Source organism: Antechinus flavipes, chromosome 1, assembly GCF_016432865.1.
Source record: "Antechinus flavipes isolate AdamAnt ecotype Samford, QLD, Australia chromosome 1, AdamAnt_v2, whole genome shotgun sequence".
Taxonomy (NCBI): domain Eukaryota; kingdom Metazoa; phylum Chordata; class Mammalia; order Dasyuromorphia; family Dasyuridae; genus Antechinus; species Antechinus flavipes.
In genome coordinates this window covers 176,251,415-176,267,168 of record NC_067398.1, presented here as the reverse complement: position 1 = coordinate 176,267,168, position 15,754 = coordinate 176,251,415, and the positions used below count along the sequence as shown (strand labels likewise).

The 15,754-nt window shown below is 32.2% G+C and overlaps 1 protein-coding gene across 14 annotated transcripts in view; it reads left to right on the top strand.

Moving 5' to 3' along the window:
* LOC127559433 (uncharacterized) overlaps nt 1-15,754 on the top strand; it is a 164,396-nt gene that overhangs the window by 71,518 nt on the left and 77,124 nt on the right. For 10 of the 14 annotated variants that reach the window (XM_051993303.1, XM_051993296.1, XM_051993312.1 and 7 more), the window contains one exon: nt 2,995-3,060. The exons of the other annotated variants lie outside the window; for them this stretch is intronic. In XM_051993303.1, coding sequence (XP_051849263.1) covers nt 2,995-3,060 — 66 coding nt within the window. The remainder of the gene's footprint in view (nt 1-2,994; nt 3,061-15,754) is intronic. 14 annotated transcript variants of the gene reach the window in all.

Here is a 15,754-nt window from a genome sequence, read left to right as displayed (position 1 = left end):
ATAGATATATGTGTATAATTTAAAATATTCTCAGCCATTTCAAACTGCTCTTTGTGGTACATCAAGGATTTATTTTGGAAAAGACATCATAGACTTGCAGAGTTGGAAGAACCCTTAAGGGGTCAGTAAGTTCATCAGGTCATTCCAAGGAGTAATGAAATAGTTAGCTGCAAAACCAAGTTCTAATGGGCCAATTTTTCAACCTGTAAATTCTGAGGAACTGTTCCAGAGGTAAAAGCTTTTTTCAAAGATATTAAAAATAGGGTCCTTTAGTTCTTCTTTATTTCCTTTTTTTCTGCAAACCCCAGCAGTGGTTATGTATTTCTCCTTATAATGTTTTATTCCCTTAAAAAGAGTTTAGAACTTAAACTTCAAATGATGTACCATTTGTCAAATGATAATACTTTGCTTAAAGAAACACAGACTTCAATTTGTGTAACAAGTGATTAAAGTAAGAGCTCATTATTGTGTTTTCACCTCTGATCTATCAACTACAACCTCTGCTTTTGATTCATATCCAAAGCAGATTTATTGGTGCAAATGCCTGGCCTTTATCACAGTAGTATGGTCAAAATGGCCCCTGAACATTTCATCTTGCTCAGATCTTTTCTTTTAGCTTAGGAATTGTCTGATTTCATGAATTTAGCTAAATTTAGTGGTTACTGAACTTTAAAAGCCAAGAGACCTTTTTTAGCATGTGTTTAAATGTTACTGACATTCAATTTATTTATACTTTTTAACCTTCTTCACCTTACATATAAAAGAAACCTATATTCCTTTTCCATTGAATCTTTTCAAAAGAAAATTTCCTTGTAGTATCTTGCCAGCATTGTTTGGCCAACAAAATGGTATATACTGTGAAAGAGACCCAGAATTTCAAAAGACCAATTAAATAACATATCTTGGTAGGGACAGGTCTGAGAACTGAAATCAGCCATAGGATTCAATCAATCAATAAAAATACAGGTTACATACTCTGTAAAAGACATTGTGTTAGGTTCTACGAAAGGACATAAAAAACATGGTCCTTGTCTTTAAAAGAGTTTATTACTGTAGTGGACAGGAATTAGAACAGAATATACTCAGTGATGAGGTATTTAAAGCCTAAGGACTTGCTACAGGCAAACTAATGCACATATTTGGCCAACTGGCTATCTCATAGAGATTCTGTCCCTCACCCCTGAACCTCAGGTCCTGAACTTTTTTTTTTTTTTTGCTGAGGCAGTTGGGGTTAAATGACTTGCCAAAGTCACATAGCTGGGAAGATTTGAACTCAGGTTTTCCAGGATTAAGGGCTGGTTCTCTATCCACCATCTAGCTGATGATCTCTGAACTTTTAAAGAACAAATTGCTATTCTCTGGTTACTGCCTAAATTTGTATCCTACAACCAGGAATTGAGGAGCCATCTGAGAAAATGTCAAATGCCCTTGAGTAACTCATGAGCAATTCCTGCTTAAGTTCATACCAAACTGGTTTCTTTACAAATGGTAAACTATTGGTAAATTAATGTGGATAACTATTCTATAGATAGAGTCTGTGTGTCTGTGTGTATATTTTCACTTTGACTGGAGGAAACCATTCTGAGCAGCAGTTTGTATATATGGTTATATGTCTTCCTTGGTGCCATTCAGCTATGAAATATAAAGAGCTTTGTAATTGATATGACATGCTAGCATTTCAATTCCCCCAATATCTTATTCACTGGGAAGGAAGGAAGAGTTTTTCAGAAACAAGAAACATACTCAAATAAAATTTACAGACCTATGGATTGTTAAAGCTGATAAGATACTTATTTTATAGATAAGCAAACTAAGACTAATAGTAATTAGTGACAGACCTGGAAATTAAACCCAGATCTCCAAGTCTAGAGTTCTTTCTACTATGTACACTCTTCCTTCTTTATCTAGAGTTAGCAAATAAGAAAGGAAGAAATGGACTAGGAAAGACAGAGGAGTCACTGAGCTAAAAGATTAGATATAAGGCCATTTGCCTCAGAATTATAATCATATTGCTATAAATTATAATCATATTGCTATATTGTCTCCATTGTTTATGTTACTTTTTTTTGGCTCCTAATTTGACACCACAACATGGCAGAGTTTTGACTTCTTACCAAAAGGGAAATTTTGTGCTGGTTATGTCACAGTTCATATTTGTTCTTCTACTGGGAAAAGACTGATTCAAGTTTTGATTATTTTTATACTCTAATCTACTCACCAACCAGTTTCATTAGTTCCTTATGTTTTTTTTTTTTTTTTTTGGACTAACTATTGTACCAGGGATTTCCTCCTAGAACAAAGGACTCAGAAATACTTTGTCCAAAAATACTCATTTCATTATCTTTGCTATTTCCCCACCCCCACCAGGTATCTGGAAAACCTCATTCTCTGATATATCTTTGGTGACTCCAAACTCACTAATCCTAATAATGTAGCTTATTTGTCATCATCTAGGAAGAACCAGGAGATTTAAGCTTCTGATACTCCTCAACTGTAGTTACCAGCTCTATCTTATCAACTGAGGCATTAAATCTCAGAACAGTTTAATTTATACAGGAAAGTGCCAGGCAAGGATTCATATTTGATGTGATAGTGAGCAAAAAAAAAGTGACTAGCATTATCCTGTGTGAGACTCTCAACTAAGAGAAAAAACTTGGGCTTCATTCTTGCACACAGGAGTTCCATGAACCATTGCCTTTTCAATGGTAACTCTCATTATGTAGGTATTCTGCCACTTTTCTTTCTCCTAACTTGGTTCCTTCATTATTTTCTCTTATACTACAGCTCCCTACTTTATTGCTTCTCTTACGAAGGGAACATGTCATTTTGGGGCCTTTGGACCATGGAGTAATTATACTATGAGTTCAAAGAGGATAACTTCTTCATTTCCAGAGCTAGAATGCTTCTAAATTTTGGAAAACTTTTGTTGTTGTTGTTGTTGTTGTTGTTGTTGTTGTTTTACCTCCAGGATACACAATTCTCTCTTCTCAAAAGGTCTACTTAGATTGCAAGAGGATTACTCAAACAAGTCTATATGTTCCACTTCAATGCCAGCTCATGGTGAGTCCATACTGTTTACTACTTTCCTCCTTTGGGCAAACTATTTCTTATTTGATCATTTCCAATGAATCTTTTGGGGGTTTGTAAAGGTACTACTGTCTTTTTTCATTTGCCTTCTAGCTGTCCACTTTTCTCCAGGCCATATTATACAGATTAACCCAGATTGCTTCTAATAGTAATCCAAAAATGAAGAAGCAGATATGGAGTCAATTTTTCCAAACATAAGAACTTGCATTTATGGGAAAAGACTCTTGAACTAACAATGAAGGTTTTTGACAAGTTCACCACATAACTTCTAAACTCCTTAAGAAAAAGGATTAGGTAATTTTTCACTTTGTCAGTGTGTAGTGTGGAATCTCCATATAGGAGGTACTTGATAAATGTGATTTGGAGTCATTGCTTCTGAATTATTCTACAGTTTTGTATCATTTAGGATTATAGAATTTAGAGCTAGAAGGAGATCTTGAAGGTCAGTCCTAGCAATTCATGTTAATTATTTAATTTTAAAAGACATTTTGAACTTAGACATCAAAAAAGAAAAACATTTTCAACTATATAGCAGACTATATAATAGGAATCATGTGAAGTTGAAAGTGTTTTTCATATTACTTTCTTTTTAAAAAGTATATAATAATGTACATATTACTTTCAAAACTGTCCTGTTTTTCTGTACTTACTTCTGAAATTCCTTCTTTAAAAAATAATTCAATAATTCTTTTTTGGGTCATCACTAATGCTGAACACACACTCTTTCCCACCCATCTCTGCCTAATAAAATATCAAGAAAAATAAAAAGAAATATAATGAATAAATATCATAAAGCAAAACAAATCCATGAAGTAACTACATCCAAATATGTTTTTTGGATGTATTTTGAGTATATCACTTCCCTGTCAAGAAGTCATTAATATGCTTCATCACAGATCCTCTGTCTCTAGAGGGGACAGGAGTGGTCATTGCATTGATCAAAGCTTTTAAGTCTTTTGAAGATTTTTTTCTTTACAATGTTGTTGTTCTTGTAGAAATTATTTTCCTCACTTTGCTACTTCAATATATATTATTTTGTACCATCCAAGTTTATTTGAAAACATCTCATTTATTATTATTTATAGAATAATAATATTCCATTACACTCAGATACCACAATTAATTCAATCATTGCTCACTTTTTAATAAAGAACAAGAAAATTAAAACCTTTGGAACAATTATGCATAGTCTAACAAAATAAATTTCCATATTAGTCATGTCCAAAAAAATGTTTCAGCCTCAACCCTGAGTTCAAAAGATGGCTTCAATATTAATCTTCCGGAATTGTAATTAGTCATTGTTTTGATCAGAATTTTTAAGTCTTTCAAGCTTGTCGTTATAATAATATTGTTATTATAGAAATCATTATCCTAATTCTGCATCAGTTCACACAAGTCTTTCTCAAATTGCTCCCACAATTATTCCTTTTCTTCAAATTAATTAATTGATTATTTTAAACTTAAATACAAGAAATCTGTAATCACACACATATAAATATACACCTATATATTCATATGCATCTATATAAGCCCATATTATGTTGTTTGACTCTGTTTCTCTGAAGGTGAATAACATCTTCCTTCATAAATCCAAATCTTTCCAGATTTTTCTAATTCTACCAACTGGTCATTTCTTACACCACAGCAATATTCTAATTTATACTATCTAGTTTTTTCTAAATAATCTAAAACATTATTAACCAATATGGTTGACATATGGTATATTTACTTATTTTTCTGTTTTAATTAAATCTATTTTAACTTTAACTTTGAGATCGTGATTATGAACCCTGCTTTTTTTTTACATGATAAGTACTCCCGACATTTATTTCTAATCCCTCCTGACTCCTTTGCTTTACTTCTATCCACCACTTTGCTCTCCTACTACTTAACCTACCCTCATCTACCATCCCTCCCTTATCCTCTCCCCTTACCATTTTCCCTTGCCCTTTTGTTTCTATGTGAATTTAGAAGCCTTATATAGCCTTCCAAATACATTTGCTGTTCCCTCTTTATCCCATTCTCATTAATCTACATGCCCTTTATAACCCCCTTATCTTATTCCTTCCCCCTTTTATTTCTTTGCCCCATTATTAATAGCATAATAGCATTACATTACAATCATGTACATCATTTGTTCAACCAGTCTCCACTTGACATTTTCTTTACCTTTCTTTTTCCTCCCCTTTTAATCCCTCTCCAGGATCAGGAAGTTTTTAGCTATTTCCTCCCCAATATCATCCTTCCTATTAACTACCTTCTTCCTATCCCCACTTTTTTCCCATGTTGAATTTGATGTAAATAGCACCAAAATATTTGGGTTTGTGACAGCCATTTCAAATAAGAGTAGGATTCATCTGATGCTCATTCCTACACCCCTTCTTCTATCTTTCTAATATACTTTCTTTATGTACCCTAATTATGAAAACCAGCAATTTCTACATCTTTTTCTCCTCCCTTCTATTCTAGTGTATTCATTTTATGCACTGTTTTTTTCCCCTCTTTTAAAACTCTTAGGATAGAACCATTTCATGCCCTTAGGACCTCTGTTGTTGTTAACTCCCTCAAATACTCTTTGAAATCATTAAGACTCTGAAGAGATATATATTTCTTCTCTCCTTTAGAATATTAGTACAATATCATCATGCTACCCCATATAATTGCTATAAATTTTACCTTTCTATTTTTCTCTTGTTTCTTATATATATATCAAAAGATTAGTACTGATGTTTTCACCAGAAATGTTTGAAAATTCTCTATTCCATTAAAATCCAGTTCCCTCCCTCTAGGATATTCAGCTTTTCAGGCTAAGTTATTCTCAGTTGGAAATCTTTTTTTCTTTTGCCTTTTGGAGTACTATATCCTAAGATCTCTTCTGGTTTTTAAGCCTGGTGGCAAACTGACTATCATTCCTTGGTTTTTGAAATGCTGCTTTCTGGACTCTTGAAGACAAGGAAATTCTTGATTTTGTTTGGGACATTTTTGGGACTTTTGTTTCTAGAGTTCTTTTCAAAAGATGATACATAGTCTCCTGTCTTCACTCTGCTCTCTGGTTCAATAGATCTGGGCATTTTTCATTTTATATTTCTTAAAACACAATACCAAGAATTTAAAAAAAACATATATCATAGGTTTAAGGGAATATGATTCTTAAATTATCTACACTTGATCTTTTTTGATATCAGGTATCTTATACCATCTTCTATTTTTTATTTATTCAAATTTATTTGTTGATTTTTTTTCATAGTCCTTGATTTCTACCTAATCTATTCTACTTTTCAGGGAAGCTATTACTTAGATAAGATTTGCCCTCCTTTTTTCAAAGTTACTTATTGTTCCAAATTTTTCCATTTTTTGTACTCTGAAAAAGTGGGGTTGATTTGAACCAATAAGGCAAAAAAAAATTGTGGGTTGGTCATATATTAGAAATGCTTAAAATGTCGGGAAAGCATTTTCTCTTATTTTGGGAGAGGTGGAGAGAAGAAAAAATTCTATCATACAAATATACAATAATATATTTTGGTAACTGTTTCTTAAAAGTTTTTAGACTTTTAATTTTGACTCTCAGAATTATCATAAAATAAAACAATTTGCCTTGCTATTGTTATGGCAATAAAAATAAAAATATTTTATGAAAGATTTTAATATATAGATGGTCTTTCAATACTATTTAGGGAAATCCTAAAAGAATAATTTCATATACTAATTGTATTGCCTTACAGTTTATGTTGGGCTATTTTAACTAAGAGAATAGATATATGGTTAAAAGAAGAAACTAAAGAGAATCATGAACTAATGTACTTTCTGAAGGTATATGGCAATGAAACAAATTTTATGTGGATAAAACTTCTTTTGAATCTTTTCCACTACTTCACCAATGAAGGATTATGAGGGAAAAAAACAAATAAGCCCCCAAAACTGACAGTTAAGAAATAAAGCATGAAATGATTCAAGTATGCAAATTCTAAGGCACTACATGTGGCAGTTGATGTTCCACCATTTCAATCATGTCTACCTCTTTGTGGCCCCATTTGGAGTTTTCTCAGCAAAAAATACTGAAATGGTATGCCATTTATTTTTTCATCTCATTTTACATATGTGGAGACTTAGATAAATAGTGTTAAGTGATTTGCCCAGAATCAGTAGTGTGTTTCTAAGACCAGATTTGAACTCAGGAAAATGAATCTCTTATTTACAGATACTCTATCCACTTCACCATCTACCTGTGCTATGGGAGTTGCTTGAGGAGTAAAATAAGCAAGACAAAATGAGTTAATAAATGGGACCACAGGAATGGAATCAAGTTTTTTTAATCATCCCATGAAATTCTTCCTACCACCTAAAATGTGAATCACCTTCTTTTTTTTCTTCTACATATGATTTCCTGAATCGGTCTCTCTGTCTCTGTCTTTTTTTCTCTCTGCCTCTGTCTCTGCTTCTCTTCTGTCTCTGTCTCTTTCCCCTCATATCTACATCTGCTTATCTCTTTCCTTTCTTTTTTTTCTTTAAAAATAACAAAACAGATCCCAGACTTTAAAGACCCTTAAAGACTTCTGTAAGGACATTTGCCTCTTATCCTGTTAGAATCATAGCACTTCATTATCATTTGGACTCTTCCAATTGGTCAAATACATTTAGTTTTTTCATGTAACTTTAAAAAAATTGTATTTATTTTTTGATTTATATAATAAAAGAAGCATTTCCATACTATAGTAGAATAAAAAGATGATTGTGCATGAAAGTGCAAATCTAATATGTACAACTTGCTATTCCTTTTAAATAAAAGTTTTCATATATATTTTTCTTTTTTCTTATCCACCCCACCCAAGAGATGGCTATCATTAAACACAAATATGTAGGTGTATGTGTGTTAATGTGTATATGTGTGTGTGTGTGTGTGTGTGTGTGTGTGTGTAATCATTTTATAAATACTTCTATTTATCAGTTCTTCTCTGGATGTAGATTCTTCATAGGTCCATTCTAATTAATTTAATTAAATTGGGGCCAATTAGTTAATTAGCTAATTGTTCTTAAAACAATAATGTTACTATACACATAATTCCTTTGGTTTTCCTCATTTACTCTTTTTTATTTTGTGTAAGTCTATACCTCTATAAGTCTTTTTTTTGACTTTTGTGTTTGCATTTCAAGTATATAACCTTATCTAATTTTTTCAGCAGGAATGTTTGACAGTTTCCTATTTTATTAAAAACTTCTTTTTTCCCCCTTATAGCATTATATTCAGTTCTTCAGCATGTTATTCTTATTTTTAAGTCTTTTATTTGATTTTTGAAATGTTATATTCCAATAGTAGTTGCAGCATAGTATTTGAATGTTTTCTTTCTGGATTCTTGTAGTATTTTATTCTTTTTTCTGGAAGTTCTCAGTTTTGGCTATAGCACATCCGGGTGTTTTTATTTTTAGAGTATCTATCATCACATAACTTATGAGTAATGGATTCTTTATATTTTTTCTTTGCCCTATGTCGTTTTATTTTATGATTTCTTGAAATATGATATCCAAGTTTTTTTGTTTTGCCATAGATTTCACAAAGTCAAGTGATTTTAGATTGAATTTTTTATATTGTACCTGTTTTTCTAGGGCAGTTATTTTTTGAGAGTAGGTAAGTGAAATAGTTCTAAATTTTCTGTTTTTGACTTTGTTCTAATTGTCTTTATTGTCTCCCATGGCATCACTGAGTTTTGTTTACTCCTTTCTGCTTTTTTAGGAAGTTCATTACTTGAGTAATATTTTTATTGACCTTTCTAAATTTCCTTTAGGCAGCTAAGTGGTGAATGAATAGAATGCTTCATCTTCCCAAGTTCAAATCAGACCTCAGACACTTGACTCTGGGCAAGGAACTTAACCTTGTTTGTCCCATTTCTTATCTGTAAAATGAGCTGAAGAAGGAAAGGACAAACCACTCCAGTATCTTTTGCCAAGAAAACATCAAAGAAGTCATAAAGAGTAAGACATAACTGGAAATAACTGAACAACAAATATTTCCTACAGATCTTTAATTTCATTTTAAAACTCATTTAATTTTTTTTAACTTAGTAAGTCATTTTGGTCAAATTTTCTTTTTTTCTTGGGTTTCACTTGTTCTTAATATTCATTTATTCTCTTCTGGTTTTATTTCTTGGGCTTTACTTATTCCATTGTACTTCTTCACCATATTTGAGGTTTTCTTCTGTTAAAACACATATATGACCTCAATTCCTTACTGTGTTCTTTGTTTTGGAGACTGACTATGCTACCTTTCCTAAAGGAGGCTGTTGTTACTGTGGTTTTGGATGGAATGGCTGGGTCTAGCCCTGTGCTGCAAATCTTGGCTTCTGTCTCCATGTCTTTAACAGGCAAATGAGGGCTCTGACCTTCACTTGGTCTCTACTTCCTTCTCCACTATCATACATCCACTGTAGCTCAATGAGATGTTGGAAATTTAGCTGATGTCGGGCTTCCTGAAATACTGCTAGTAGTATGTAGGCTACCAGGGTACTGAATTGGTCTTGTCTTCTGTGGTGACTCTGATAGCAGCCCTTGCTTCAGGACCCAAATGTGATGTCCTTTCCTATTATTTCTTTCTTTACAGTGAATTTTTGGAGACCAGCTCTAAGTCTTTCAGGCCCTATTTCCTAGATGTTATGTTGGCTGCCTTCCTCTTTTCTTTCCCCACCAACTGCCAATATGTTCCTATTCTAAGTGTCTTCAAGCATCTTATCTATTTATTGTGCATCTTTAGATTGGGTAGAGGAATTTACTTATATTTATCTTTGATCTTTGTTCTATCTGGTACTATTTTTCAAACTTTACTGGGTTATTTGTTGAGAGATCTAGTATCATTCACATCTTCATCTTAATTGGTAACCCCAAGCCAAATCATCCAAAAAACATCCATAGATAGAAAAAGAAGGTAGACAAAAGAGTGAAAGAAGTTCAAGTTTTTCTAAAGATTTCTTATCATCAATGTCAGTGGAATCACCATATTTATTCTCTAAGTCACTGTACTGTGTAGTATGAGGCAATGGAAATAGCCTTTAAGAGTTTAAATGAGGAAGAATTATTGGACTAAACTATATACATTTTTGAAATCTTGAAGGTTCAAAAATACTCTTCCTAGCTTGTGTTTGGTTCACACCAAGGTAAATCTGGGAGCATTTGAATTTAGTATTTCCAAATCTAATAGATTGCCATAAATGAATGCTTTCTGGTTCTAGATAGAGGTCTCTCAAAATCCCCCTCATTGGACTTGAGGCTTGGTGACTTTAGCCAACAGTCTGACCCTTCTTATCCTCAAAGGAATTACAGAGAGACCTTGAGAAGTCATGGGAGAATAAAGTGTTTAGAATCTGATGTATAAACTTCAGGGGAGAAGCAGTCATTAAACCATCAGTGCTTGAAGGATCTTGCAAGATCTTTGTTTGGGTATATCTTTCACTGCTGAAAATCCCTTTCAAGTTGTAGATGGATTATTGTAATTTTCCATTCCTCTTTTCAACATTGTTCTCCCCAAATCCCAGAATCTTGAGCGCTATAATTTCCTTTAGAAGTCTATTCTCCTAGGTGCAGGATATTTTGGGTAAATGAATCCTTCCCATCTTGGGTTTGCCCATTCTTTCAAGTATCTCAAAGAGGGAAAATTCTAAAAGAAGACAACTCCTATGCTTATTTTTATCACTATAAAATCTTTCTAAGAATTGTTTCTATGTATTTTGAGAATACTTATGAAGAATCAAAGGAACTGGCAGCATTTCATAAATAATTTTCTGTGAGACCAATTTTCACTTTTATACCAATAACCAAGAGATGTCAAAAATACAATGTCCTGATGTTCTGGTACTTTGTTGATTTCTTTTTAAAGGATCTGACACTTAGAGAAAAACATAGTCTTAAAGTGTTTCCTCTGACAAGGTATCTCTTCTTTATTTGGCAAAGTAATATAAGACCTCCTGATAAATGGAAACATAGAAATAACTTTGCTCAATAATGTTTTAATTATAAATATAACTCAAGATGTTCATGAATTACCTGAAGTTCGTGAATGATGTTCTGCACAAAATCCAAATAGAAAGATATTCTCTTAGAAAGTGAGGTTCTCCAAAAACTCCCAAAACAACTTATGTTGACTGCTTAAGAGGTAAATCTGTCTCTGCCTCAATTACTTTATCTTTTGACAGAGAGGTATATGAAAAGCAGACCAGAAAGGAAAGAATGTAAGAACTGTTCCTTCTACTCTCTCATTTAACTAACTTATAATTACTGTAATTATAGATTACATTTATTCAGTGTTTTAGATTTTAAAATGTGTATATATAGATACTGGTAAGAGGAATATAGATATACATCTGTACATTTTTATCTCTCTGTGTGTAATTTATAAGAATTCTTTGTATAATTTTACATTTTAATTGATTTTTTTCATTGATCCTCACATCTCCTCTGTAAAATAGGTACTGCGTGTTTAATTATGTCCATTGGTAGGTGATGAATCTGAGGTTTGGAAAAGTCAAGTCAAATGTCCATAATTATGAGGTAGTAAGTATGAAAGACAAGATTCAGACCCAGATTTCTCTTGATTCCATTTTTGATTCTTTTTTATCTTCTCAGTCTGATTCCTCTATTTCAATATTTAAAAGACTGTGCTAGAATTGCAAAGATAGCAAATTCTATTGTACATTTTTAGATTTGTGCATTGCAATTGGAGGAATATTAATTTGATCCACTTTGTATCCAGGTTATACGAAAAACTAAAAGAAATTCAAAAGTATTTGAAAAATTTCCAAGTTTCAAATTTCATCATGGAAACTTACAGTTAAGTTATAGGAGATAACTGTATTTCTCCCTTCCTCACCCTTATTCTAAGTAAGAGCAGATGATTTTAAAGTAAAATTGGTTGAAATCTTTTGAATAATTCTTTTCCTTAGATGTCAATACTACTATACACTGAAGACTAAGAGCTACAAAATCTTGGTCTTTCTCAAGTCCTATTAGGCATTAACATTCAGATTCCATATTCTTATGACAAAGACTAATAGGAAGAGAAAATGGCACAACCCAAATCTCTTCCAATGACAAAAATAGGAGCGGGAAATGGTAGAAACCTTACTTGTTCTCATTACTACAATACTAAAACTGTCATCAATTATAATCACTGGCCATATCACTAAAATAAGACTTTGTTGGTAATTTCTTAACTCGAACTCATGCTGTTTCACTCAAATTTCATATGTAAAGTATATATGGAAATAAATTGATAGTGCTTATACAAATGGCATTTTCTTGACTTGTAAAAACAGGTTCTGAGAAAGAAACAATATATCATTATAACAATATAATATTTCATTATATTATTTCATTGTATGTATTATATCAATGATTATATTTATCATTGTATTAATATATTATTATATCACCTTATATTGCTATATTAATATATATCATCCTATGTTATTATCTTAATATAGTTTTAAATTAATTTTTATATTATTATTTTATATTGTTTTGTATATATCAGCACATAGCACCTGGATTTCTAAAAAATAATAATGCCTTATCATCTTTTTGCAAAAGAAAAAACTTTCTTTGCATTTAATTCTGTATTTAAGTCAGTTATCTACAGACTTTCTTTTGATTTTGATCTTTCTGAGAAATGGTGTTACATTTCTTCACATGAGCATGACTGGTATCAGATTGAGTCATTCAGTCATTTTCTCATTTGTTCATTCAACAAGTATATACTGAGCATTTAGTATTTTTGGCATCATGTATTTATTATCCCTGTTCCTAAAGAGCTTTCAATTGAGATGGAGAAATAGAACATAGAGACATGAAAAGTTATATCATATCACATGATAGTATACAATTAACTATTAAATACTTTGTTCAGACAATGAGAAGGAATAAGAGAAGGTGATGGGGAGAAAAGTTGAGTGAGAACTGATGGAATTTGTGTAAATGAAGGAGATAATGGGACCACAGATTTAGAGCTAAATGACTTTAAATATTTAGTCCAACTCTCTCAGAACAAAGTCCACAGAAATGTCATAGAGCCAGCGATTGGCAGAACCAGGATAAGAAACACATTTCAAATAAGTAAAAAGCAATTACCAAAGACAAAGAAGCAGGATTGTTCATGATATGTTAGGGAGAGGGTACAGTGAACAAAATAGTCATATGTGTGGAGCATAAGACTGATGTTGGGGAATAATGAGAGATAAATTTGGAAAAGTAAGTTAGAGGTCAGCCTAAAGTGACGTTTCTATACTAGCCTAAGGAGTTTTGACTTTATCTTGTAATTAATGTGGAATTAATCACTGAAGGTTTTGGAGCAGAAGGAGGACAGGATGAAAGGAGTGCTTTTAGAAAATTAATCTGACAATAGTTTGCAGAATGGATTGGGGAAGAATTGGAACAGGTGGCCAGTTAGTTGTTTATTGCAATTATCCAAATGTGAGGTGAAAGTAGAAGGAGGATGGATTTAAGAAGTACTCCAAAGGATAAAATGATGGACTTTGATGACTGATTGGCTATTGTTTCAGGATGGAGGAAATAGAGAATGAAAAAAGAAAAATTAGACTTGACTTTAAATGCTTAAGAAAATTGTGGGGAGATTAGGAGGGGAAAACTATTGGGAATGGGACAAAAATATGAGTTAAAATTTTAAGTGAGGTAAAGAAAATGGCCAGTAGCAGATTTGTGACTAGAACTTAAAAGAAAGCACAGAAAAACCTCACATTGTTATTATTTTGCATATTTCACTCTGCATATGTGGAAGTGATTCAGTCATTCAACAAATATTTTTTTAGAGCTTGGTTTCTCATTACATACAGGGTCACCTCCAGTCATCTTAATCTGTATCTTGCTACTGGATCCAGGTGGTTCTGGAGGGGAAAGTGAGGCAGGTGACCTTTTACAGTCCTCTGTCACTTAAATCCAAAATCCAAAAAAGACATATAATTTGTATAACCTATATCTGATTGCTTACTATCTCAGGAAAAGAAAAAGGAAAAGGAAGGGAGGAATAAAATTTGAAACTCAAAACTTTTTTTTTAAATGTCTAAAAATTGTTTTAACATGTAATTGGGGAAAAATAAAATATATTAAAAATGAAAAAAAGACATGATTATGTGCAATCACTTTAGTCATTTTGTTTTTCCTCCATTTATTTAATATTTTATTTCATATTAACTTGAAAAACAATTTTTAACATTTGTTTTTAAAACTTTGAGTTCCAGATTCTCTCCCTTCTTCCTTTACTATCTCTCCATCAAGAAGGCACATGTACAGTTATGCAAACCATTTCCATAAAAGTCATGTTGTGAAAGAAAACATAGATTTCATCTCCCCTCCCTCAAAGAACCCTCAAGAAAAATAAAGTAAAAAAAGTATACTTCAATCTGTATTCAGACACAATCAGTTCTTTCTCTAGAAATGAATAGCATTTTTCCAAACTGCTCTACAGAATGGTTTAATCAGTTCACAGTTTCACCAACAATGCATTAGTGTCTCATTTTCCCACATTCTCTCAAACACTTGTCATTTTCCTTTTTGGGCCCATTACCCAATCTAATAGGTATGAGATAGTACCTCAAAATTGTTTTAATTTATATTTTTTCAATCAATAATGTGCTAGAACATTTTTCATATGGTTATAAATAGCTTTATTAGTTCATTTGAAAACTATTTATCTCTTTTGATCATTTATCAATTGGGTAATGGCTTTTTTTAAAAAAAATTTAATTTGACTTGGTTCCTTATACATGTGAGAAATGAGGCCTTCATCAGAGAAACTTGCTTCAAAATTCTGCACAAGAATGGCAAATTAAGAGTCTTTTTAAAATTAGTGCCCATTCATAAGGACAGATTTTGGATAAAGAATGAGAAAATGAATGAAGTTACTTAGACAACTTTATCAGGAAGTTTATTTGGTTCCTTGATATGTTGGATTTAACATTGTAAGAGTATGACATCCAAATGGACTCCCTTGTGAAATACTTATACAGGGAATGCCATGAAAAAACTGTGGCATTTTCCTAGCTAATCTGTGATTTGTCTTTTTGCCACATTTTCTCTGTTTGACATATAAAATCTTTCAAAACTTGTTTCCAACTACCTTTCCAGGCTTACTGCCCATCACTCCCCTGTATATACTTTATGATTCAGCCAGACTGGCTATCTTACTGTTCTTCACATAACTTCTGGCTATGTTCTATTTCTATGCCTTTACCAGAAATGCATTGCTCATGTCACTTATATCTCTTAAAATCTCCAGCTTCTTTCTAACCTCAGAGCAAGCATGATTTGCCTAGATGAAGCTTTTCTTCTGATCCTTCCAGATGTTAGTGTCTTCCTCCTGCTCTTCAAAAAATTCTTGTATTTAATTTGTATATATTTATATTACATAAGATATGATGTAGTGCATAGAGAGCTAATCTTGGAGGCAAGAGGGACTGCGTCCTCTGATAAATTATTTAATCTTTTAGTCTTCTTAGGCAACTCATTAAAACTATAGATTTCAGAGAAGGAACTAACCAGCATTGATGTTCCTTTTGCTATTAAAATGATGGATCCAATCTCAATCCCAATCTTTTATGTATAATATTGTTTTTGCCAGTACAATGCAAATTCCTTAAAGTTGGGGACTGTTTCCTTTTGTTTGTGCTAGTAA